This window comes from Filicampus tigris, chromosome 8 (assembly GCF_054856515.1).
Source record: "Filicampus tigris isolate MCC_2025a chromosome 8, RoL_Ftig_1.0, whole genome shotgun sequence".
NCBI classification, from domain to species: domain Eukaryota; kingdom Metazoa; phylum Chordata; class Actinopteri; order Syngnathiformes; family Syngnathidae; genus Filicampus; species Filicampus tigris.
This window is the reverse complement of record NC_141224.1, coordinates 27,840,854-27,860,761: the sequence shown is the minus strand read 5'-3', so window position 1 is coordinate 27,860,761 and position 19,908 is coordinate 27,840,854. Positions and strand designations below refer to the sequence as shown.

The following is a 19,908-nucleotide window of genomic DNA, read 5'->3' as shown; positions in this document are numbered from 1 at the left end:
ACACACACGCAGACACACACACTTGACGCGCAAACGCAAAACAGTGGAGCAACTGAAAGACACGGTCACAGTCAGGGACAGTGAAACATACACAGGCATCTCCTCCCAGTGGCGTAGCTGCGCTGTATTCCACATGGGTTTTGAGGTCAAAGGGGCCTGACGTTACACACGCGATGGACTATATGCACGGAGTGGATGTGACGTATTTCCGCGAAAATGTCATAAGGCATCTGCCTTTCCGGTCATGCCCAGGGCATTGTTTTGTAGCCGTTTTACTTCAGAGAATTTCTATCAATTGCCAACGTTTTGGGGCATTTTTCCGGATTACTTTAATGTGTGTGGTTGTGCATATTCGTGAATTATTTCATAAAACGCTTTTGCCCATAAAAAAAATAGTCATCTCTTAATGTCAAATATTAAGAGCACAATTTAACACAATTTTGTGAGTGGTACACTGTATACATTTCAAGGTATCCTGCCAGACATTTTGAGCTGAATGTTTTCTTAAAATTATTAGGAAAACATGTTATAAATTAAGTGAAGACAAAAGTTTTATTTTTAATTATTTTTTTCATAATGGAAAAGACTTGAAGTGCAATTTAAGGCACCTTTCTTAAAGCATAGACAGCACATTACAAAGTAATCTAGGTCCACAATATAGAAAAATAAATTTTTTAAAAAAGCAGCAGCTGTTGAACTATCAGCTGATGATAACAGCTGCTAGCCCAGGGGTGGGCAATTCCGGCCCTCCGGCCTGTTTTCCATCTCTCCCTGCTGGAACACACCTGATCCAAATGATTCAAATGAGCAAGGTCTGCAGAAGCTGGATAACGATTCTGATCATTTGAATCAAGTGGGATGCACCAGGGAAACATGTAGGATACTGGCCCTCGAGGGCCGGAATTGCCCACCCCTGTGCTAGCCACTGACGCCGGAGATTTGTGCCGTATCATACAATGACAGCGTAATTAACTAGCGGTTCATTCGTGTCCTAAATTAGCGGTTGAATATGATTTCGAGACAGCGTTGTGTTGGTGTTGGTAGCAAGCATCAAAACTGCCGAAAGATCGAAAACGGAAGTCAAGTTAGCCGTTACGCCATCACGCGGGCCAACTTCAAAGTAAAAGTTCACTAAGGCATTGGCATTAATGATTCAATGTATTATTTGGTAAGCTTTATTTTTGAAGTTAGCCTTTGTTGAGGCAGTGCGTTCGTAGAGTATGTTTGCGAAACATTCCCATGCTTGATCCATAAGGGTTTTCAACTTCCTCTGCTGAATACGGACTAATCACGTTGTCTTATTGTGAACGCGGGCAGTTTTTTCACCAACCATTCTGCGGATCGTGCCAATCCTGAAACGATGCTCGATCCTTACCAATCAAAGATGATTCATTGCACTGCACCACTAGTGTATACAGGTACGCAAATGCGCGTCGTGACACAAATGACCATATGCATCAGTGATTTCTGTTGCGCATGCATACCTGCGTAACAGTTATGTGCACGCCTGTTCTGTAATATATCTATTAGGGCTGTTCGATTAAGCGATTCTTAACCGAAAACGAATTTTCTGGATAAAACGATGTTAAAAACGTTCGAATCGGCACATTCGATTTTTTATTTTTGGTGTATCGAAGCCACCGTAGTTTCCTCTGCATTTCCGCTTCCTCCCACGAGCGTGCATGCCGGAAAAACTACAACACCATCCATGGCTACCGGCAATTCTGCTATTTGCTCGGGCAAGTGAGCGTTTAGTTAATAAATTGGGCAAATATAGATCTGTAGTGGAGTGTGTGCCCCACATGTACAATACAACCCGCGAGCAAGTAAAATCTTTTTTCTCCTCTACAACGGACCTCTGGCCGGCCGGTGCATACGTAGGCTATTTAAGCTTGACAGTGCATTGTATTATTGAGTGACAGTTTTGCACTAATCATTGATTTATGTTTAAGTAAGATCAGAGAGAAATGTGAAATGCTCGTCACTGGCTGGTTGGCAAAATGACTTGCTGACAGACTGTTTGGTTTACAGATTTGACTGTCTACCTTCCTTTTCTCAATTTGATGATTTCGTTTCAGATGGTATATGCACTTTCTTCTTTCATTATTGGTTTGATTAAGAACAGATCTGAAATCTATTGTGTAAGTAAAATGCTGTTAATCCCAATGGATTGTTCTGTGTGTATTAAGTTAAATTAACTGGCATTTTGAGTTCAAAGAAATAAAAATTAAGTTTAAATAAAAGACATTCAAAATACTTGATTTTTCTTTTTTTTTTAAATTTTACAAAGAAGTCGTAATCATAATCGTAAAATCGGGTTTGAGAGAAAATAATCGGGATTTTCTTGTTAGGCAAAATCGAACAGCCCTAATATTTACTATATTGATATTGCTAAAGCACTTCTAGGTGGATGCAAACTGCATTTCATTGCTCTTAACCTGTGTTGTGAAATGAAGATAAAGTTGAATTCTATTCTATTCTATTTTACATGTTACTTTCAGATATTAATATTGTGTGATTACTCAAATTGTATCCTCAAAAGTATTCTACAAAAGTAATACAAAGTATTGTTTTGCAACAAAGCTCAATATTTCAAATATTTGGCTACCTTAATAGTTCGATGAAGTGTTCTAGCTGTAACAGAAGGGACAAATCACCAGAGCTGGGCACTTGACCCTCTTTTGCCGGTCTGTCCTCCGTCCGCAACGTAGGTAGCCTTCTCGTCATACTCTTCCGTTTACTCGGATAATACTCTCAATTCATAAAAATTATGGTCCTCCGACCCAGTCTAACGGTTCCGTCCTGACGTCCGCCCCCATCCACCAAAAAAACGCCACGGGAGAGATGCTAACGGCAGAGTTTTATTTAAAGTTTATTAGTTGGCTAATTTACGATTCAAATCTGCTTACCTTATGAGCACCCACTTCCGGGTTAATATCTTGATGAACCGCTTGCCAACACACGTATGTGTGTACAGAGACGAAGTAAGCGAGTCAAGAGTTGTAATGTAACTGCTTTAACAGCGGTCATTGTTTATATGTCTGTCAGGTTTAAACATTTAATAAAACATCACACAAGGAAGGAAGACAAGAGAGTGTATTTTTTTTCTCATGAGGAGAACGAACAGAGATGTGCTCAGTGCCAAATCTAAGACCGCTCTGCACACACTCTGTCGTTGCCTCTTTTATTATTTACAAAATTTGCTCTAACAGTTGGTAAAAGTTAATCACAGATTGGAATGCTTTGAAAATAACAAACACAAAATGTTAAAACAGACCACTGCAATAAAGTAATTTCCAGACAGGAAAGCTTTCTTTGCGATAAAGGCACAATTTCCTCTTTGCAGCTGCAGCTTGAGGTATGCTCTTCTTTCTTCACAGACAACTTCAACTTACATGACAAACAAGTTTATACAATACAATACAATGCACTTTTATTTATATAGTGCATTTCATAACAGCTAGAGCATAACAAAGCACTTTACAAAACAATAAAAAGGCCATAATACACAAGTGTTAAATCAATAAATTAACATAAGGAAATGACGTGTTTTCTAAGGATGGAGCCCAGGGGCAGCAAATACAATGAGAACAGCAACGGCCCCAAAATAGAACCCTGTGGAACACCTTATGATAGAGGGAGGGAGCGGGACTCAGAGGAACCTAGGCTAAAAGAAAAAGTCCTACTAGCGAAATAGGATCAAAACCACTCTAGAGAATACTGTGGTCTACTGTATCGAATGCTGCAGTCAAATCCAACAAAACGATACATACGTAGTCTCCAGTGTCATTTGCCAGGAGGTTGCCATTAAAAACAGGTAGCAGGGCTGACTCTGTGCTATGTATCTTCTTGAAGCCTGACTGGAAAACTTCCATAACATTATGTTCATCCAAGAAATATCTTAACTATGAATGCACCACTTTTTTCAGAATTTTAGACATAAAAGGAAGCTTGGAAATGGGTCTAAATTTGGATAGCACAGCTTGATCAAGGCCAGTTTTTTTCAGCAGGGGTTGCACTACAGCATGCTTAAAATGTTGGGGGACCACATCAGAAGACAGGCTGCTGTAGATAATGGCTAGAACCTATTCATCAATTGTCGGGACAGTCTCCTTAAAGAAATGTGGAGGAACGGAGTCATAAGGGGAGCCCGATGGTTTAATATGGCAAACCACATCCTCCAAAAATGTCAAAGAAAGTAATCAAACACTGCTGAACAAGGAACTTGGAGAGAGGGGTCAAATGTGGTGTTTGAAACAAGAGCCCTAGCTAAAGCAACCTTGTCAAAGAAAAACTGCAAGAATCTATCGCACATTTCAGGGGACGAGTCCGTGCAAATTAGTTGATGGGGCTTCAATACATAGTCAATTGTGTTAAATATAGCACGTGGATTTTACAGATTTGCCTGAATCAGACACGACAAAAGGTCTCACTTGGACTCCTTCACCTTTCTCTGGTAACGACTCCAGCAGTCCTTTAAGATTTGATAAGAGACCTGCAGCCTGTCTTTTTTCCACCTGCGTTCAGATCTGCGGCATTCTTATTTAGCTGTGCACGACATGTATGTGCACTTGTCCCACACATAGGCCAGTTGTCTTATGTTGCATTCACACAAAATATGTTGAGGGCGTTTCTGGTGGTGCAATTCAATTGAGGTTATAATGTAGCCAGCGCCGGTGGGCACGGTTGCGTGTGGGGCGGCATGGATGATGCGTTTGGAGCGGTGGGACGTGGAGCTAAGCACCAATAATCCTTTCATTCGACGCGGCTAAAACAAATGAATTTTTTTCCCTCTTCGCCTTGCACCAGCCAGTCAGCATTGGGGAGTACTATGTCACACACAGTGTCCTGTACACTCGGCAGGTCTTTGTGGAGAGCGCAAAATGAAGGAAAACATTATCGTTGTGGTTTATGGACATCCCAAGCTATATAATATGGCCAGCTGGACTAAAATTCACCTCCGCCCTTGCTTAGTCTGTCTCTTTTTTAAAACTCTGTCCGTGTCTTTTTTAAAACTTGTCATCCTTGACTTCTGTCCCAAAAATGGGCGTCCGTCCGGGACGGATTGTTCCGCCCCCGGGACAGAATGCCCAGCTCTGGAAATTACATCAGCCTGAATAGTACATCAATATAGGGCTGAACGATTTTAGGAAAAAAAATTGTATTGCGATTTTTCTGACTGATATTGCGATTTCGATTTAATTTGCGATTTTCTTGAAATCAAGCTTAAGTGCAATAGTCTCAGTGTACAGTAACATTTACAAACATGCAACAAAATGCCATTATACCATCAAAAACATTAAAAGCTATTACTCTAATATGCAAGGACACTAAAGAGGTTTTGTGAATTGTTCTTTGTACATAAGTCAATATTTTTCCCACATTTTTGCTTAACTGCTTGGTTCATAGTATTATTTGAATCTTTTGGTCTGAACAATAATGGTGAGTGTAAAAATCACAACGAGAATATTTGTGATTGGGTTATTTATGCCATTGGCGAGTACCAGCCGGTGTTCGAGCGTGTGCTAAATTGCTAATGTAGCCCTAGATCGCCTTGTTTTTTTGCCTAGCTACGTGTTGATTGAAATACAACAATTGGGTTCATAATTGCTGGATCTCCACCCTTACGCGATTCTAGTCAGGCTTCAGTAAAAATTCGCCTGTACACCTAAGCACTTATTTTACTATTCTCGACTCTGCATTTCACTTTAACGATTAGCACACTTAGCGACCCCTCGTTCGCCTCCGCGGTGAAAATGCTACTTGTTGGTGGGGTCGTTTATTTGTCACAACAGAGGAGATGATGTGCAGCACGGAGCTCGTTGCTGCTTTAGATTGCACGGACTTACATAAAGTATAAATAAAGAACGTGCTGCTGCAGGGCAAGCTAGCTTAGCCCTTAGCATTCAAGCAGCCGCAAATGAAATGACTTTGGCAACGGCAACAGCGTGTAGTAGGACAACACTTTTTTTTTTTTCTTTTTGGACCTGCCCACAGTAGCATGCCACTCATGGTGAGCGAGGGGGATAATTGCCCTTTAAAGAAACTGCATCTTTGGCGATCTCGAAATTGCGTCTGAGATCGCGATTTCCGTCCCTAAAAGATAAATCGTTCAGCGCTACATTAACATCTCCTTCTTTCGGCTCCTGGAGGATGGAGCAACAAAAGATATTTTGGAACATTGTATAAAAAGTAGTCATCCAAGTTTGTGTTGTTCTTTTTCTGTTTTCAGTCTGTTTGTGTGGGAGCTGGAAATAAAGCCCAAGATCTTGTATTGTCATTATCAAAGTGTGGGGATGAAAGAATGGATAAAATTCAACTTCTGAACAAGTCTTTATTGGCCAATCCCTTTTCGGGGTAAAAACTGAACACGCAAAACGGTGAGTGTGCTAATAATGTATTAATGTTAATGTAGACTTCGACGACAAAGGTAAGGTAAAATACACACAATCCACAAATAGACCCTAGTGAGGATAAGTGGTACAGAAAATGGATGGATGTATGGCATTATCTGAGTACAACATTGTAAATGCTTAGGGTACAAGAAGGGAAAAACAATAAAACATAGGTCAATTTACCAATTATTTTTACCAACGTTAGAAGGGCTGTAATTGGCCAATTTAATCAGCAGGCCAATTAGTCGGATGTACCCTACTCAAAACTGCTTCAAATTCAACTTACCTCCATAACCACAACTTCAATTTGTGCCACAGAACAACCAGCATATAAACCATGGACTTTGTGACATTTTTAATATCAAAAACAACAAAATCAAAAACTAATACAATAATTGTTGTAATATTACAGCAGAATACCGCATTAAGTTTTACACACAAGAACATCTGCAAAGGGACCCAGAAGGTTGTTATTGAATATACACCTGACCCATACCAGGTAGGTGATAAAAGGCTTAATATTTTCTGAAAACGTGTAGTTTTGCTGTTGAATGATATAAGGCATGTAAGTACTTTCTCCTTGTTCTTGAATCCAGACCTCATACTTAACCTCTTTCACCTTTAGGTATTTTAGATTCCAAGGGATCTTCCAAGAGATTATAAGTTGTGCCTTGTCAGTAGCTTGTACCGAGGTTTGACACTGGGGTTCCCTGACCCTGCCTGGATGAACATTATGGGCGGGTTTGGACTTCTTAAAGCTTAGCCTTGTCTTCATGCCCTCCCTGACAATGTCAAGAAGTGAAGGGATATCTATCAGAGTATCTTGGTAGATTCGGAAGAGCCACTCTGGGTTGTGGCAACACAAGTGCCTTGAGACTTCTTTGCTTGCCAATATTCGGTCCTGCTCCTTCTTCTCCAAGTGAGCTATACCTCCTTGCTCCCAAGGTCTGTCTGGATGGGTAACAGTGTTTTTCTGTTTAGTGTTCCTCCATGAAAAATAATTTAGATCCATGCCTGGAAGTGTAGCAAGGGTTTTGTATGGAACATAATGTTCTGGGTTTATAGCAAAGGGAAAAAGTTCAATCACAGTAGCTCCTCTGGGGAGAAAAAGTGAGGTGATAAGCTGGGCTCCATGCATGCTCACTAACATTGAAGCACCACTGATAACCTGGACAATGCTGGAGAAAGATTGTTCCTCCAGAGAAACTTTGAAGACTTTCATATTGAACTCCTGAGCTAGTGCAATGATTAACTCTGCTTCATTCAGGATTAGCCTTGTTGTTAAGCGACTGAACACAACTATGTATTCATCCTTCTCACTCTCATCGCCAACATTACCAGCATTCTTCTCCACCTCTTCAATTCTTGTGATGTTCATTTTAACCATGAAAGCTTTAGAAAACTGTCGAATTTCATTTCCTGAGACCAAAATATTAGCCTTGGGCCCTTGTGGCTGAACAAATCCATACTGATACCAAGTTGTCATCTTTGACATACCAACATAAGATTTTGTAAAACAAATTAGCTTTCCAAAGTCTTTCAGCTGCCTTTTGAGAAGTGGCTGCTTGCTGCTTAAAAGTCTGTAGAGGTCAAAGTGTGGCCCTTCATCCCAACCCTCCATGAACATCAAACGTGCTTGCTCATCCAGGTCTGAATACAGTTTCATAGTATAGAAGGCTGGGAGCAGATCATCATGAAATACATGCATTATGTTGTCAGGATTAAACCTGTTAAAAATGAACGTTACATCTGGTACAAACACAGGCTTGGATAAGAACTTCAAAGCAGCAGTTGGAAGCTCTAAAAAATTGAAATACTGGGTATTGTGATCTTCTACTGAGGACATGTCAAGCAAAGCAGGCTGGAATCGTCTGGAACCCAAATTTGGCAACATAATGGAGGCATCTGAATGAAAGAATACAAACTCATCCCCCTCTGTACAGTAGCATAGGTAATCAAAGCGGCAGATGCGATCAGTGTGCATTTTGCTGCTGCACACCATGCGGGTGCCATATTCATGAAGTTCCTGTAGGGCTAGATGGTAGTCTATTTGGGCATGTGTAAATTCTTGGGACCTCTGTGTCATGTGCAATTCTTCCTCTAGCATGGTAGCATGTTCTGTCAACCTGGCGTACTCCCACAGTAAAGCTGCAACCACAGAGACAAGTAGTCCATTAAAAAGTAAACCCAAGCTCATTCTACAGCCAACCACTGAAGTGTGCATCGTTGCTGTTGCTGAAGGCCTTCAGTCTCAGAATGAGACAAACATCTGCTGACAGAAAGAGAAGACATGCAAGGGATGGGAAAAATGGGGACAGGGTATGACACGAGAGAAGGAATGTGTTTAAGCATGTAGGATTAAAATCAAAACATGCAAGTAATAAGTATTACAGGACTTCAAATAATTCGAGTTCCAATGATACTTATCAAAAATGCAATGTGATTTATCAAAGAATAGCAGTGTTCCTCACATTTATACTACTAACAAATAGGTATGTAACGATAACGGCAATGTCGCAATATTAAAATTGCCACGATATCTTTGTCATGTCACGATGTTAAAAGCAGCAACTGTTAAAAAGGCCAGGTTATTTTCCATGTGTGTCTAATGGTTAGTTTATTAGTGCATATTAATTTGAATTAGGCATGTGTTGGCCACCTACATTTAAGATCCACACTAATCGCCAGATGAAGGAGGACGTAACACGTTTTGAGTTACCCCAAAATTTACTTGATTACATTTTTTAAATTCAAGATGGCTTACAGTGTGCCGGTGTATTCCGCGACCCTCTTGATACTTCGGCTTTTTTCCTGTTTTTGGAGATAGGTGCTTTATTCACTGACTCTCTCCTGGTGTGTGATCGCCAATCTTTGTTGGACTTATGGTGCGGCGTTGGAGGTTCGGGTGCGTTTGAGTATGGTTGAGCTCTAAAGTTGCTTTCTGACATCCCGGCAGACCTCATCTGTGTCCCGCGACAAATGCGGTGGCCAGGTAGTAAAGCTAAAAAGGGAACTAAAGCACATTTTGTCCCATGCTCGTTCCCGAATACACGATGTACTCCGTTGTGGCGCGTTTAAAACACTGTTGACTCCTGCTTGTTACCAATCCTCTGATGCCTGGTGGATCACCAGCTTCTGAGGGAGCTTCCCAGAGCTCGCAGGTCAGAAGGGCTATGCACTCCGCCTGCTCCCACATGGACAGCGTTGTCGTTGACGAACCAAACATTTCTTCTGAGGGAGCTGTTTCTTTCCAATGACCGGGATATCCTCTGAAATTCTGGTGGAGACTTGGACTTGAGTGCAATGCAATGCCCAAACTATTACCGCCTGCATGTTTCTTACTTGCCCCTCCATGAGCTGTGGAGGAGTTAGCGTGTCCCAATGATCCTAGGAGTTAAGTTGTCAGGGGCTTTATGCCCCGTGTAGGGTCACCCTGGTAAACAGGTCCTAGGTGACAGACCAGACAAAGCACGGCTCTCAGACCCCTTATGATGAACAAAATTGGACCTTGTTTTCCTTTGCCCAGACGTAGGTCACTGGGGTCCCCCTCTGGAGCCAGGCCTGGAGGTGGGGCTCATTGGCGAGCGCCTGGTGTCCGGGCCTGCACCCATGGGGCCCGATCGGGCTCAGCCTGAAAAGTTAACATGACTCACCTTTCCTATGGGCTCACCGACTGTGGGAGGGGCCAAAGGGGTCAGGTGCGAAGTGAGCTGGGTGGCGGCAAGAAGCAGGAACCTTTGCGGTGCGATACCCGGCTACAGAAACTAGCTATTGGGACATGGAAGGTCACCTCTCTTACAGGGAAGGAGCCCGAGCTCATGTGCAAGGCGGACAAGGTCAGACTAGATATAGTCGGGCTCACCTTCACCCACAGCATGGGCACTGGTACCAGTCCTCTCGAGAGGGGTTGGACACTCTTCCACTTTGGAGTTGCCCAAGATGAGAGGCGCCGAGCAGGTGTGGGCAAACGTATTGCCCCTCGGCTTGGCGCCTGTATATTGGTGTTCAACCCGGTGGACGAGAGGGTAGCCTCCCTCCACCTTAGGGTGGGGAGACTGACTGTTGTATGTGCCTATGCACCAAACAGCAGTTCAGAGTACCCACCATTTTTGGAGTCTTGGAAGGTGTGCTGGAGAGTGTTCCCCCTGGGGGCTTCATCCTTCTGCTGGGGGACTTCCATGCTCATATGGGCAATGACAGCGAGACCTGGAAGGGCATGATTGGGAGGAAACCTGTTCTGTTACTGGACTTCTGTGCTCGCCACGGATTGTCCATAATGAACACCATGTTCAAACATAAGGGTGTCCATATGTACACTTGGCAGCAGGACACCCTAGGCCGCAGTTCGATGATCGACTTTGTAGTCATATCATCGGATTTGCGACCACATATGTTTTGGCGAAGATGTCAACTGATCACCACCTGGTGGCACCTATGGCGGGGGAAGATGCCGGTCTGACCTGGAAGACCCAAACGTATTGCGAGAGTTTGCTGGGAACTTATGGCAGGATCCCCTGTCAGAAAGAGTTTCAACTCCCATCTCTGGCAGAACTCTGCCCACATCCCAGGGGAGGCAGGGGACATTGAGTCTGAGTGGACCATGTTTCGCGTCTCCATTGTTGAGGCAGCCAGTTGTGGCTGTAAGGTGATCAGTGCCTGTCGTGGCGGCAACCCCAAACCCGCTGGTGGACAGACAGTAAGAGCTGAAGAAAGAGTCCTATCGGGCCTTTTTAGCCTGTAGGACTCCCGAGGCAGCTGACAGATACCGGCTGGCTAAACAGAATGCAGTTTCGGCGGTCGCTGAGGCAAAAACTCGGCTGTGGGAGGAGTCAATCGCGTCGAGAATTTAATTTACACATCACACGCAGGCACACCACTAAATAAAGAAAAAGATTCAATAAAAACAACAGATGCGCACAATGTGGTGATCGGTGAAATAAAAACAATATATGGCACGTCACTTTGTCTTTCTGTATACAACACTGTTTAATTTTTAATTTTTTCTTTATTTGGCTGTGTGTCAGGAGCGCAGCACCTGCGTGTGACGTCGTACCGGTTAAGTCTGTTCTCGACGCCGTTTGGCTGAGTCGGACTGACTGGGGCCACGTGGGTCGGCTACATATGCAGACGGGAACTTTGTGACGGGTCGGCGGTACCCAGCTGTGCAGTAATCTATGCCTTCGTTACATCTCGTCTAGATTACTGTAATGCACCTTATTTCGGAGTCAGCCAGTCCTCCCTCAAGTGTCTCCAGTTGCTCCAAAATGAGTTTTAATTTACTGCTTTCACTGTCTTTGTTATTGTATCATTGCTATTTTATGTTAAATGTAAAGTGCTTTGCTGAAGCTGTTGTGAAATGCGCTAGATAAATAAAGTTGTATCGTATGTGCAAGTAACTGTTATTGTTGTTAGTGTTATCAGCCTAACACAGCATTGTGAACGACATTGATCATGATACTTTGCGCCGCTGAGCCAATAGCCAATAACACATAATAAAATGACTGGTCAATCCTATTTCTGTCACTGCTGTTATGCAAAAATACACAATATTGTCCTTTTCTTTCAATGCTGTTTTATTTTCAAACATCATGATGAGGTTTCATACAGTGTCGTGAGCTTTTATATAATCGCCAACTTCCTCACAATATTGGGAGAATTATTGTCACATGGTTCATATCATAATATCGTATCGTGACATTTTGCAACCTTTTTTAATTTTCACTTTATTGCGATGTCTGTAACGCGGACACATGATTCATGTACAAATAAGAAAATGAAAAAAAAATGGAGATAAGTGTTTTTCACATGACAACCAAGGCATACAGTCGGTGCTTGGCAGAGGGGAAGATAAGTGTCCCGAGGGTGACCTGTTGTGGTTGCTTCAGAGACAGCAAAGCTCAGTCCCCCCTTTTGACAGGTCATCGACCTGGTGATGGTCATGTGCATTCAGGACAAGGTCAACTGATGCATCTGACAGGCCTAGAAGCGTAGCAGTAGGTGGGTGATTTGGGCTGTGGTGCAAGTGGCCGCGGCCACTGCAACTGTGCCCAGATTTTGCGTTGACTGCAATCGATCAGGGGTGAGAAGCGGTCCAGCAGGTCCTGACCAATGAGCATAGGGACCACTTCCACAAAAGATACATAGACCGGGTGGACCAATTAGTATGGTCCAATAGGCCACAGAGCAAGCAAAGTGTCCAAATGAATGTTAGTTAACGCGAACACTTTGTGGAGCAATATTGGAGACGGAGCGACCTATTTTTGGTTTGCAACCTGGCGTGCAGTTGGTTGAGCAGCGTGCTTGACATGAGTGTGATGTCCGCACCAAGGTCAACAAATGCGTCATGTTCTAGTAATTGTTCAAGTTTAGTCCTCAGATGGAACCTGTTTGAATTACCTTTTATGGTGAGGTCACCCAGAAGTTGTCGCACTGGAGAAGGAACATCAGTCAAAGGAGGTTCACGGGAGTCAGAGTGCATGTCCTGGTCCAGTCTAAGTAGTAGAACAGACTTATCGGGCGTCTGAGCGACAGGGTCACAATGATGGAACTCCGGCAGTTGGTCTGACTTATCTTTTGCTAAGTCATGGAGCATTCTAAGGACCTTTTGCTCACAATCATGATTGTCAGCTGGGGGCTGGGCCCTGCGAGGAGGACTTGACGGAGTCTTTTGATGCTTGGGTTTGTCATGGTTAGACGGTTAGATTTGCGCGTGGATTATGGTGTTTCCGACACAAATTCCGACACAAATTATTGCTTTGAGGGGCCCGAGACCGATTTGGTGTGTTAATACCCCCATTACGGTTGTTGGGCACTGGTTTGTCGGACTGTCCCAGGGCCTCATTCGAGGATTTGCGGGAGGCACATTCAAGTTCATTGGGTGGATCCCGGCTAACAATGTAAACATCCGCATCTGTTGGTTTCGCATTTGAACGTTTTAGCTTTGCGAAGCCCTTAGCGGCCAAGTTGCGCAGCTGTGAACTGCTCAACGTCTGACGGCACAAGCCCAACCCGATATAGTATTTGAGGTTTGGGTGTAGATTTTCTACAAAAAGCGTTTTTTTAATGGAAAGGGCGGACGCCATGCCGGCTGTGGTTTATGGGCCGTCAAATTCCAGGACCATCGCTTGGCGTAAAGCTTCTGGATCAGCTAATATATGAGCAGGTTGTCACTTGATTACTCGATTGACTGCTCGACTAGAAGTCATCTTGATAAGGTAGAGTTTGTCGTCAAGGGTAGTAACTGGGAACCTTTGGTGGTAGTCAAATGTCCATCCATCCATTATCCATACCGCTTATCCTCACAAGAGTTGCAGGCGTGCTGGAGCCAATCCCAGCTGTCTTCGGGCATTAGGCGGGGACAGCCTGAATTGGTTGCCAGCCAAACACAGGGCACACAGAGACAAACAAACATCCGCACTCACAATGACACCTAGGGGGAATTTAGAGTGTCCAATCAACTTACCATGCATGTTTTTGGAATGTGGAAGGAAACCGGAGTACCTAGAGAAAACAGTAGGCACGGGGAGAACATGCAAACTCCACACAGTGAGGCCGGAGCCGGGATCGAACCCACAACCTCTGAACTGTGAGGCGGACGTGCTAACCAGTCGACCACCGTGCTGCCGGTAGTCAATGTCTCTAAGGTATTCTGATGTATTATGGGACCCCCTTGGTTCAGGTTTGAACGTTTTAATGTTGCCTGCCAATTTGTCCAAATCTTTCCAGGTCACGCTCATGTGCACTCCCAGTTGGGGAGTGGGCGAGGGAGTGCTGTTGGAGGGCACGGCAGCCACTGGCACCGGGTCTTGTGAGGGGGCTGGCGTGTGTGGCACAGGGCCCTTGAAGACACAGGTCATCGGTGTGGGTTCCGGTCCCCTTAATGGCGATGGGTTAAGGGGTGGTGCTGCCGTGCTCGATTCATGAGGTCTTGTGAAAGAATGCGTTCCGTCTGAGGGAGTTCCGCGGGCGGCATTTAACTGCCGTGCAAGCTGTAGCTAACGCTTTACCAGCGATAACTCCGCCTCCTGGTCTTGTTGACATTGTTGGAGATGGCTTAAATTAATCTCGGCCATTGTCAATTTGATTCTCAAGTCATACGAGAAGTCAATTTCCGCGGCGCGCCCTTTTCTAAGTGTTTTTACTTGTTTAAGGCGAATTACGTCGTCGGACGCTTGGTAACAACAAGATGGCACACTGGTGGTCCGCCTTGACCCGTTGCAATTGGCCTCTGGAGGGTCGGTCAGCCAGTTCAGTTAACTCAGATTTTAATCTGGTAATTTCCGTGGCAGTGGCACTTAATAATTTATAATAGTTTTAATAATCATGAATACGATTAACTGTCCAAAATTATAAAAAGTTTATGAGTGGGGAAATGCCACGCTAGCGTGTCGACCAGTGAAAATTTGGAAGTACTCTAAAATGAATGGGATAATCAAACAAAACAACAAAAAGAAAAATAAACTGAGTGTTAATGAGAAACAAAAGAAACATTAAAATTAAATAAGATGAATAAATTATAGTAAAAATTGTAATCCGAAATGTTATCAAAAATTCCCAAATTGATTTAAACTCACAGTGAATAACTTATCAGGATGAAGGAGTGCACTAACTTTGATTTTGGCTGTCGCGTAGTAGTTACCGAAAATCTCCATGCGATGACAATGTTGCAGCGCAGTAGAAAATTTATCGGTTTAACAAGTTAACAACGCGACCGAATTGGGCAGATATTTCAAATGTGGTTTATTAGACCAACAGCTCCACAAATTAGACCAATATTGTGTTTTAATTGGATAAATAACTATCACTTTAATCCCAGCGGTGCCGTATGCCTATGTGCAACATGGGTGCAAGGTGCTTATTTGATTGCTATTGCGGCGATGTGTTAGTGTGGCAAGCAGGGGTCTTTGAACATTGACCAGTCAAGCTTCATACACAAAGTTAAGCAAGTAGAACAGCAATCAGCGGTCTCACTTCAGAGCAAGCAACACAGCACAATCGACAAGAAATAACTGCAGTTTTAGCAGCTAGCAAGCAAGCCGCCGGGCGTGGTTACGGGGAGCCACACCACATACGCACACACAGAGCTAACAAATTAGCATACAATGGCTAGACGCAATTCGCGTGCTCTCTCACTGAAACATAAGATGGCGGCCCGAAATACTCATCTAATCTGAAAGAGATGGGAAGTTGCCACATTCAAAATTATGATGGCGATTTCGTCTTTTCTCACCAAATGTCTGACAAAGTGCACGAAAATCGTACTAAAAGCAGTGAATTCTGTGTTTGGATCAAAGAATAACTTAATTTATCTTCACTATGGGGAACCAATATGTAGCGAACATGGGGCTCACTCGTAATAGTTAATAGCGACCGGGACAATGCCTGTATTACTCCTGGTTGCCTCTAGGGGCACCACTTCAAAGTTTTAGGGTATTTAGAGGGGAATTTGATGAAAAACCTCATTAACTTTGTCCAGCACTTTCAATGTTCATCAGGGTTTGGTCCCCCAGTGATTGTGAGAGGAACCTTCTGGGTCCCCGGTGGGGAGGCTCCGGAATGTCTGTTTCAGGGCCGTTCAAATCCACATCTGTTGTCTGCAGAGGTGGTCCAGGCGACGAGAGTGGCTCCTTATCAGGAGTTTGTGTCTTTTTGAGTCCTAGCATGTCTTTGTTAAGTCAAATGGCAGGGATTCCCTGGAGATTCCATTGCTTTGAACTGAGACTGGAGCAGACTTGGTGACAGACCTGGCTAAATCTTATCTCCAGCCCTGGAGACGTGGTCCACATGAAGGCATATTCCTTCAAATTACTTCAAGTACTTCAAATTAGAAATGTGACAAGTGACTGCCATCTTGGTGAAATGTGCTAGAAACGATGGAATGAGCACTTCAAACCGCCTCTAAAATCCTCCTTACCCAAGAAATTCATGGAGAAATCATCCATGACTAAAGTTCATGACCTATTCTAGTCCTATTCTGATCATTACTAATGTTCAATTTACGCTATTGTTGATTTTTGTTTTTTAGGGCAAGAGACACATTTTGAAACGTCACTAATTTTAGGGAGCACACTTAGATTACACCTCATAAATTCATCCACTAAGAGTTTGTCGGTATTTACTGCTTAAATTTGTCAGATAATCCAAGAAGGGCTTCCTGTAGTAGTAAACTAAATTACAAGATCAGTTGTACTTGTGGACATCCGTACAACGACACCGTTGGCGAAAAATATAGCTGTTCTGTTCTGACCAACATTATTTTGTACAACAGTGTATTCTTTGAAACCTACTTCAACTGTTAATATCGAAAAAGGTTTGTGATGTCTATTTTAGCCGTTTTCCGCTGGGCATCTTAGAACACTGCAGCAACAAAAAAGTGGCTAGCTGGTGATGTTTGGCATGTCTGCAGGTATGTGAAATTGGACTTGTTTCTGACATTTTTTGTGAGGCCATTTTTGAGTGATCACTTCGCGCAGGTCTGTTTTGTGCTCCTCTCAGAAAAATTAGCTTTGGCTGGTTAAAAATGTGTTTGCCGCATCTATTTCTAGTGTACTGTTGCCTCGTTTCAATTTGATGATTTCCATGCAGTATTTTTATGTTTATCACACACACGACGTGATAATTCATCTTTGACCGGCCAAAAAGTGTTGAAAGCTAGCTTGCTTTTTTTTTTTTTATAGCTAGCATGCTTTTTTTTTTTTTATATCGACCTATCACAACTAATTTTTAGGTATTTGGGGACATGCAAATGACATTTAATCAAATTTGTTCAATGCAGAAGAAAATGATATGGTGCCTAAATTTGTGTCACCTAACTGTGAATATGGGGTAGATGCAGGGGAGCCGTCCACCGGGATAAGCCAGCCGTCTGTTGCCAGCGATGGTGTTGGAATCCGGTAGCCAAACAAACAATAGGAAGGCGGGGGTTGCACTGCAAAGATGGATGTTATATCAGTCGAAATGGTGATGTTTTTGTGCTCAAAAGATGGCCACACCACATATTTGTAAGCCTCAAAAGACTTGTAGGTTCACAGTTTCTCTTTTGTATTAACATTGGGTGTCGAAACTAAGCGCAGATGAATATTTTGCCATTGTGCATCGGGTCACTTAAAAACGTCTTCCTCCCACTCCTTAATCCCATAAGGATCAGAAAGTTACTTTCCATCTGAAAAATGTGTCATGTCATCTTCCACACCGCTTATCCTGTACAGCACATATGTCAAAGTCAAGGCCCACGGGCCACATCCGGCACGCGAGAAGGTTTTCTATGGCCCCTGGGATGATATTGCTTTATTATTAGATCCGGCCCGCGGCAGCTTTATTATTAGATCCGGCCCGCGGCAAGCCGGTGTGGGTAGCAGATGTGATCGGGTGCTTTGCACGTGCCGATGACGTCACGCTTTAAAATATATTGTAGTGTCTTCCAAGAACGTCCGCTGATAGTGTAGTGGTACACACGCCTGAGTTGTGTGCGGGCAGCGTGGGATCGATTACCGCTCAGTGACAGTGTCTATGTGTGCCCTGCGACTGGCTGGCGACCAGTTCGGGGTGTAGTCTGCCTTCGCCCATTGACGGCTGGGATAGGCTCCAGCAACTCCCCGCGACCCTATATAGGATAAGCGGTTTGGAAAATGACATGACATGACATGACATGACATGACATGACATGACATGACATGACATTGGAAAACTGAAGCCTGTCTGTCTTCCAAGAACACAGACGTAGTTTAATTATCACGTTTTTATTAGTCCAACCGATTACTGCGGGCCGCAGCCGACGCCAATACAGTACGACAACCGTTCAGTCAAAAAAGAGCAACAGCTCTCCTGTTCGTCCTCCGCTACTCTTGCTCGCATGCCCTTCCATCCAGCCGCACGATGCATTCATTAACCTCGGAAACAAAACAACTTGGCAAGACACAGATAACATCTTGCATCTATGTTTGCCACCCCCTGGCTGTTGTTATAACGAACATTACCGCTACTTTTGCGAGGATTGTCCTTCGGTCGTCTACGTGCCGACTGAAGACTTCACGTCACTTTTCATGGCTTTCAGAATAGGATTGTGGTGACAAGTTATTTGGAGTAAAGCACACTTTATTAAGAAATACTTCATGTTAGAAATCTCACGTTGTTTTAATATTAGTAATTGTTGGCATTTGATAAATTCATTGAGTTTCGATGTAACACAATGTAACAATTAAATGTCAGGTTCACACCAAGTGAGACATTAGTAAACAATGCACACAATGAGGGGAGAAGACACTCGACAACAATATTGTCTTTTTACTTGCAAGGATAGCGCAGGGAAGTGTACGATGACAGTTCCTAAAACCTCTGCCCGGCTCCCACGCCTCCTCTCTTTTTATTTTCTTCGGAGTCCCTGATTACAAAGGTGTAATCTAGGGGAAAAGGGAGCGAAAGCAGCTGGAACACTATGAACTTGTTTTGTCTATGTTTGTGTGCGTGTGTTTGTGTAGGTGTGTGCGTGTGTTTGTGTGTGTGTGAGCCATTAGCGTACATATGTGGAAGCAAAGCACATCAAGCAAGTTGGGCGTAGATTTGGAAAAAGCTCAAGCTAAACCCACAAGCTAATAAAGCTAACAGGCCTCGTCCACAAAAATCCAACACATGAATAATAAAATACATTATTATTCTTACATTCCCCCCTGTTTTTATATAATATAAAGCTAAACTTACAAAGCTAACAAGCTTAATTATGAAAAATCCAACACATGAATAATAAAATACATTATTATTCTTACATTCCCCCCTGTTTTTATATAATATAAAGCTAAACTTACAAAGCTAACAAGCTTAATTATGAAAAATCCAACACATGAATAATAAAATACATTATTATTCTTACATTCCCCCCTGTTTTTATATAATATAAAGCTGTGAGCAGGCTTTATATAGCGCTAAGTGCTGATAGCGAGTGACATTTATTTTCTTTTTTTCTCCCTTCGACACAGCTAGTAGTTTGTTCGTGCCAGCAAACTCAGTAGTTGCAGATTGCCCGTGTTTCAACACGTTTGTTGTGGTGTGTAAATGTTAAAAGGTGAGTTTAATAAGTCAGGTAACTGCCTGTACATAATAGCCTAAATATGTTCTCGTGAGTGATGTCTCGTTGATGAACACTAGTTAGTTATTTCGGCTAGTATGCTAACTATTCTAGTGATGAAACGTGTGGGTGTGTATTGTATGTATTGTTTGGCTGTTTAATTGCTTAATACTGTGAATTGTAATGTTTAGGCATATTGTTAACAAATGGATATGCATTGGATGATGTTGCTAGGTTATTCTTTGTCTGTTTTGTTGCAGACCACAATAAATAGACGTGTCAAGTGGAATACGGGCCTGTGTTTTCTGACAGGGGCACACACATTCATACCTTGCCACTCTAAAATAGAGTCAGCTGGAGACTTCATACCAACCATATGATCCTCTCCGTTTTTCTTCAAATTATGTACAGTTCATACAATCTTGCAGCCTGAGTCAACCAGAAAATTGTTTC

The 19,908-nt window shown here is 43.1% G+C and overlaps 1 protein-coding gene across 10 annotated transcripts in view; it reads right to left on the bottom strand.

The window, feature by feature from the left end:
- Positions 1–19,908, bottom strand: part of pomgnt2 (protein O-linked mannose N-acetylglucosaminyltransferase 2 (beta 1,4-)) — a 38,765-nt gene that overhangs the window by 14,232 nt on the left and 4,625 nt on the right. For 3 of the 10 annotated variants that reach the window (XR_015087907.1, XR_015087908.1, XR_015087909.1), the window contains exons 3-4: positions 17,208–17,322; positions 12,792–12,886 (exon numbers count right to left, since the gene is read on the bottom strand). Coding sequence is in view for 6 of the 10 variants with exons in the window: in XM_086038615.1 (XP_085894741.1) it covers positions 6,820–8,543; positions 12,792–12,873 (1,806 nt within the window). In the remaining 4 variants the exon portion in view is untranslated. The other 7 variants (XM_086038619.1, XM_086038616.1, XM_086038615.1 and 4 more) reach the window with 7 other exon arrangements.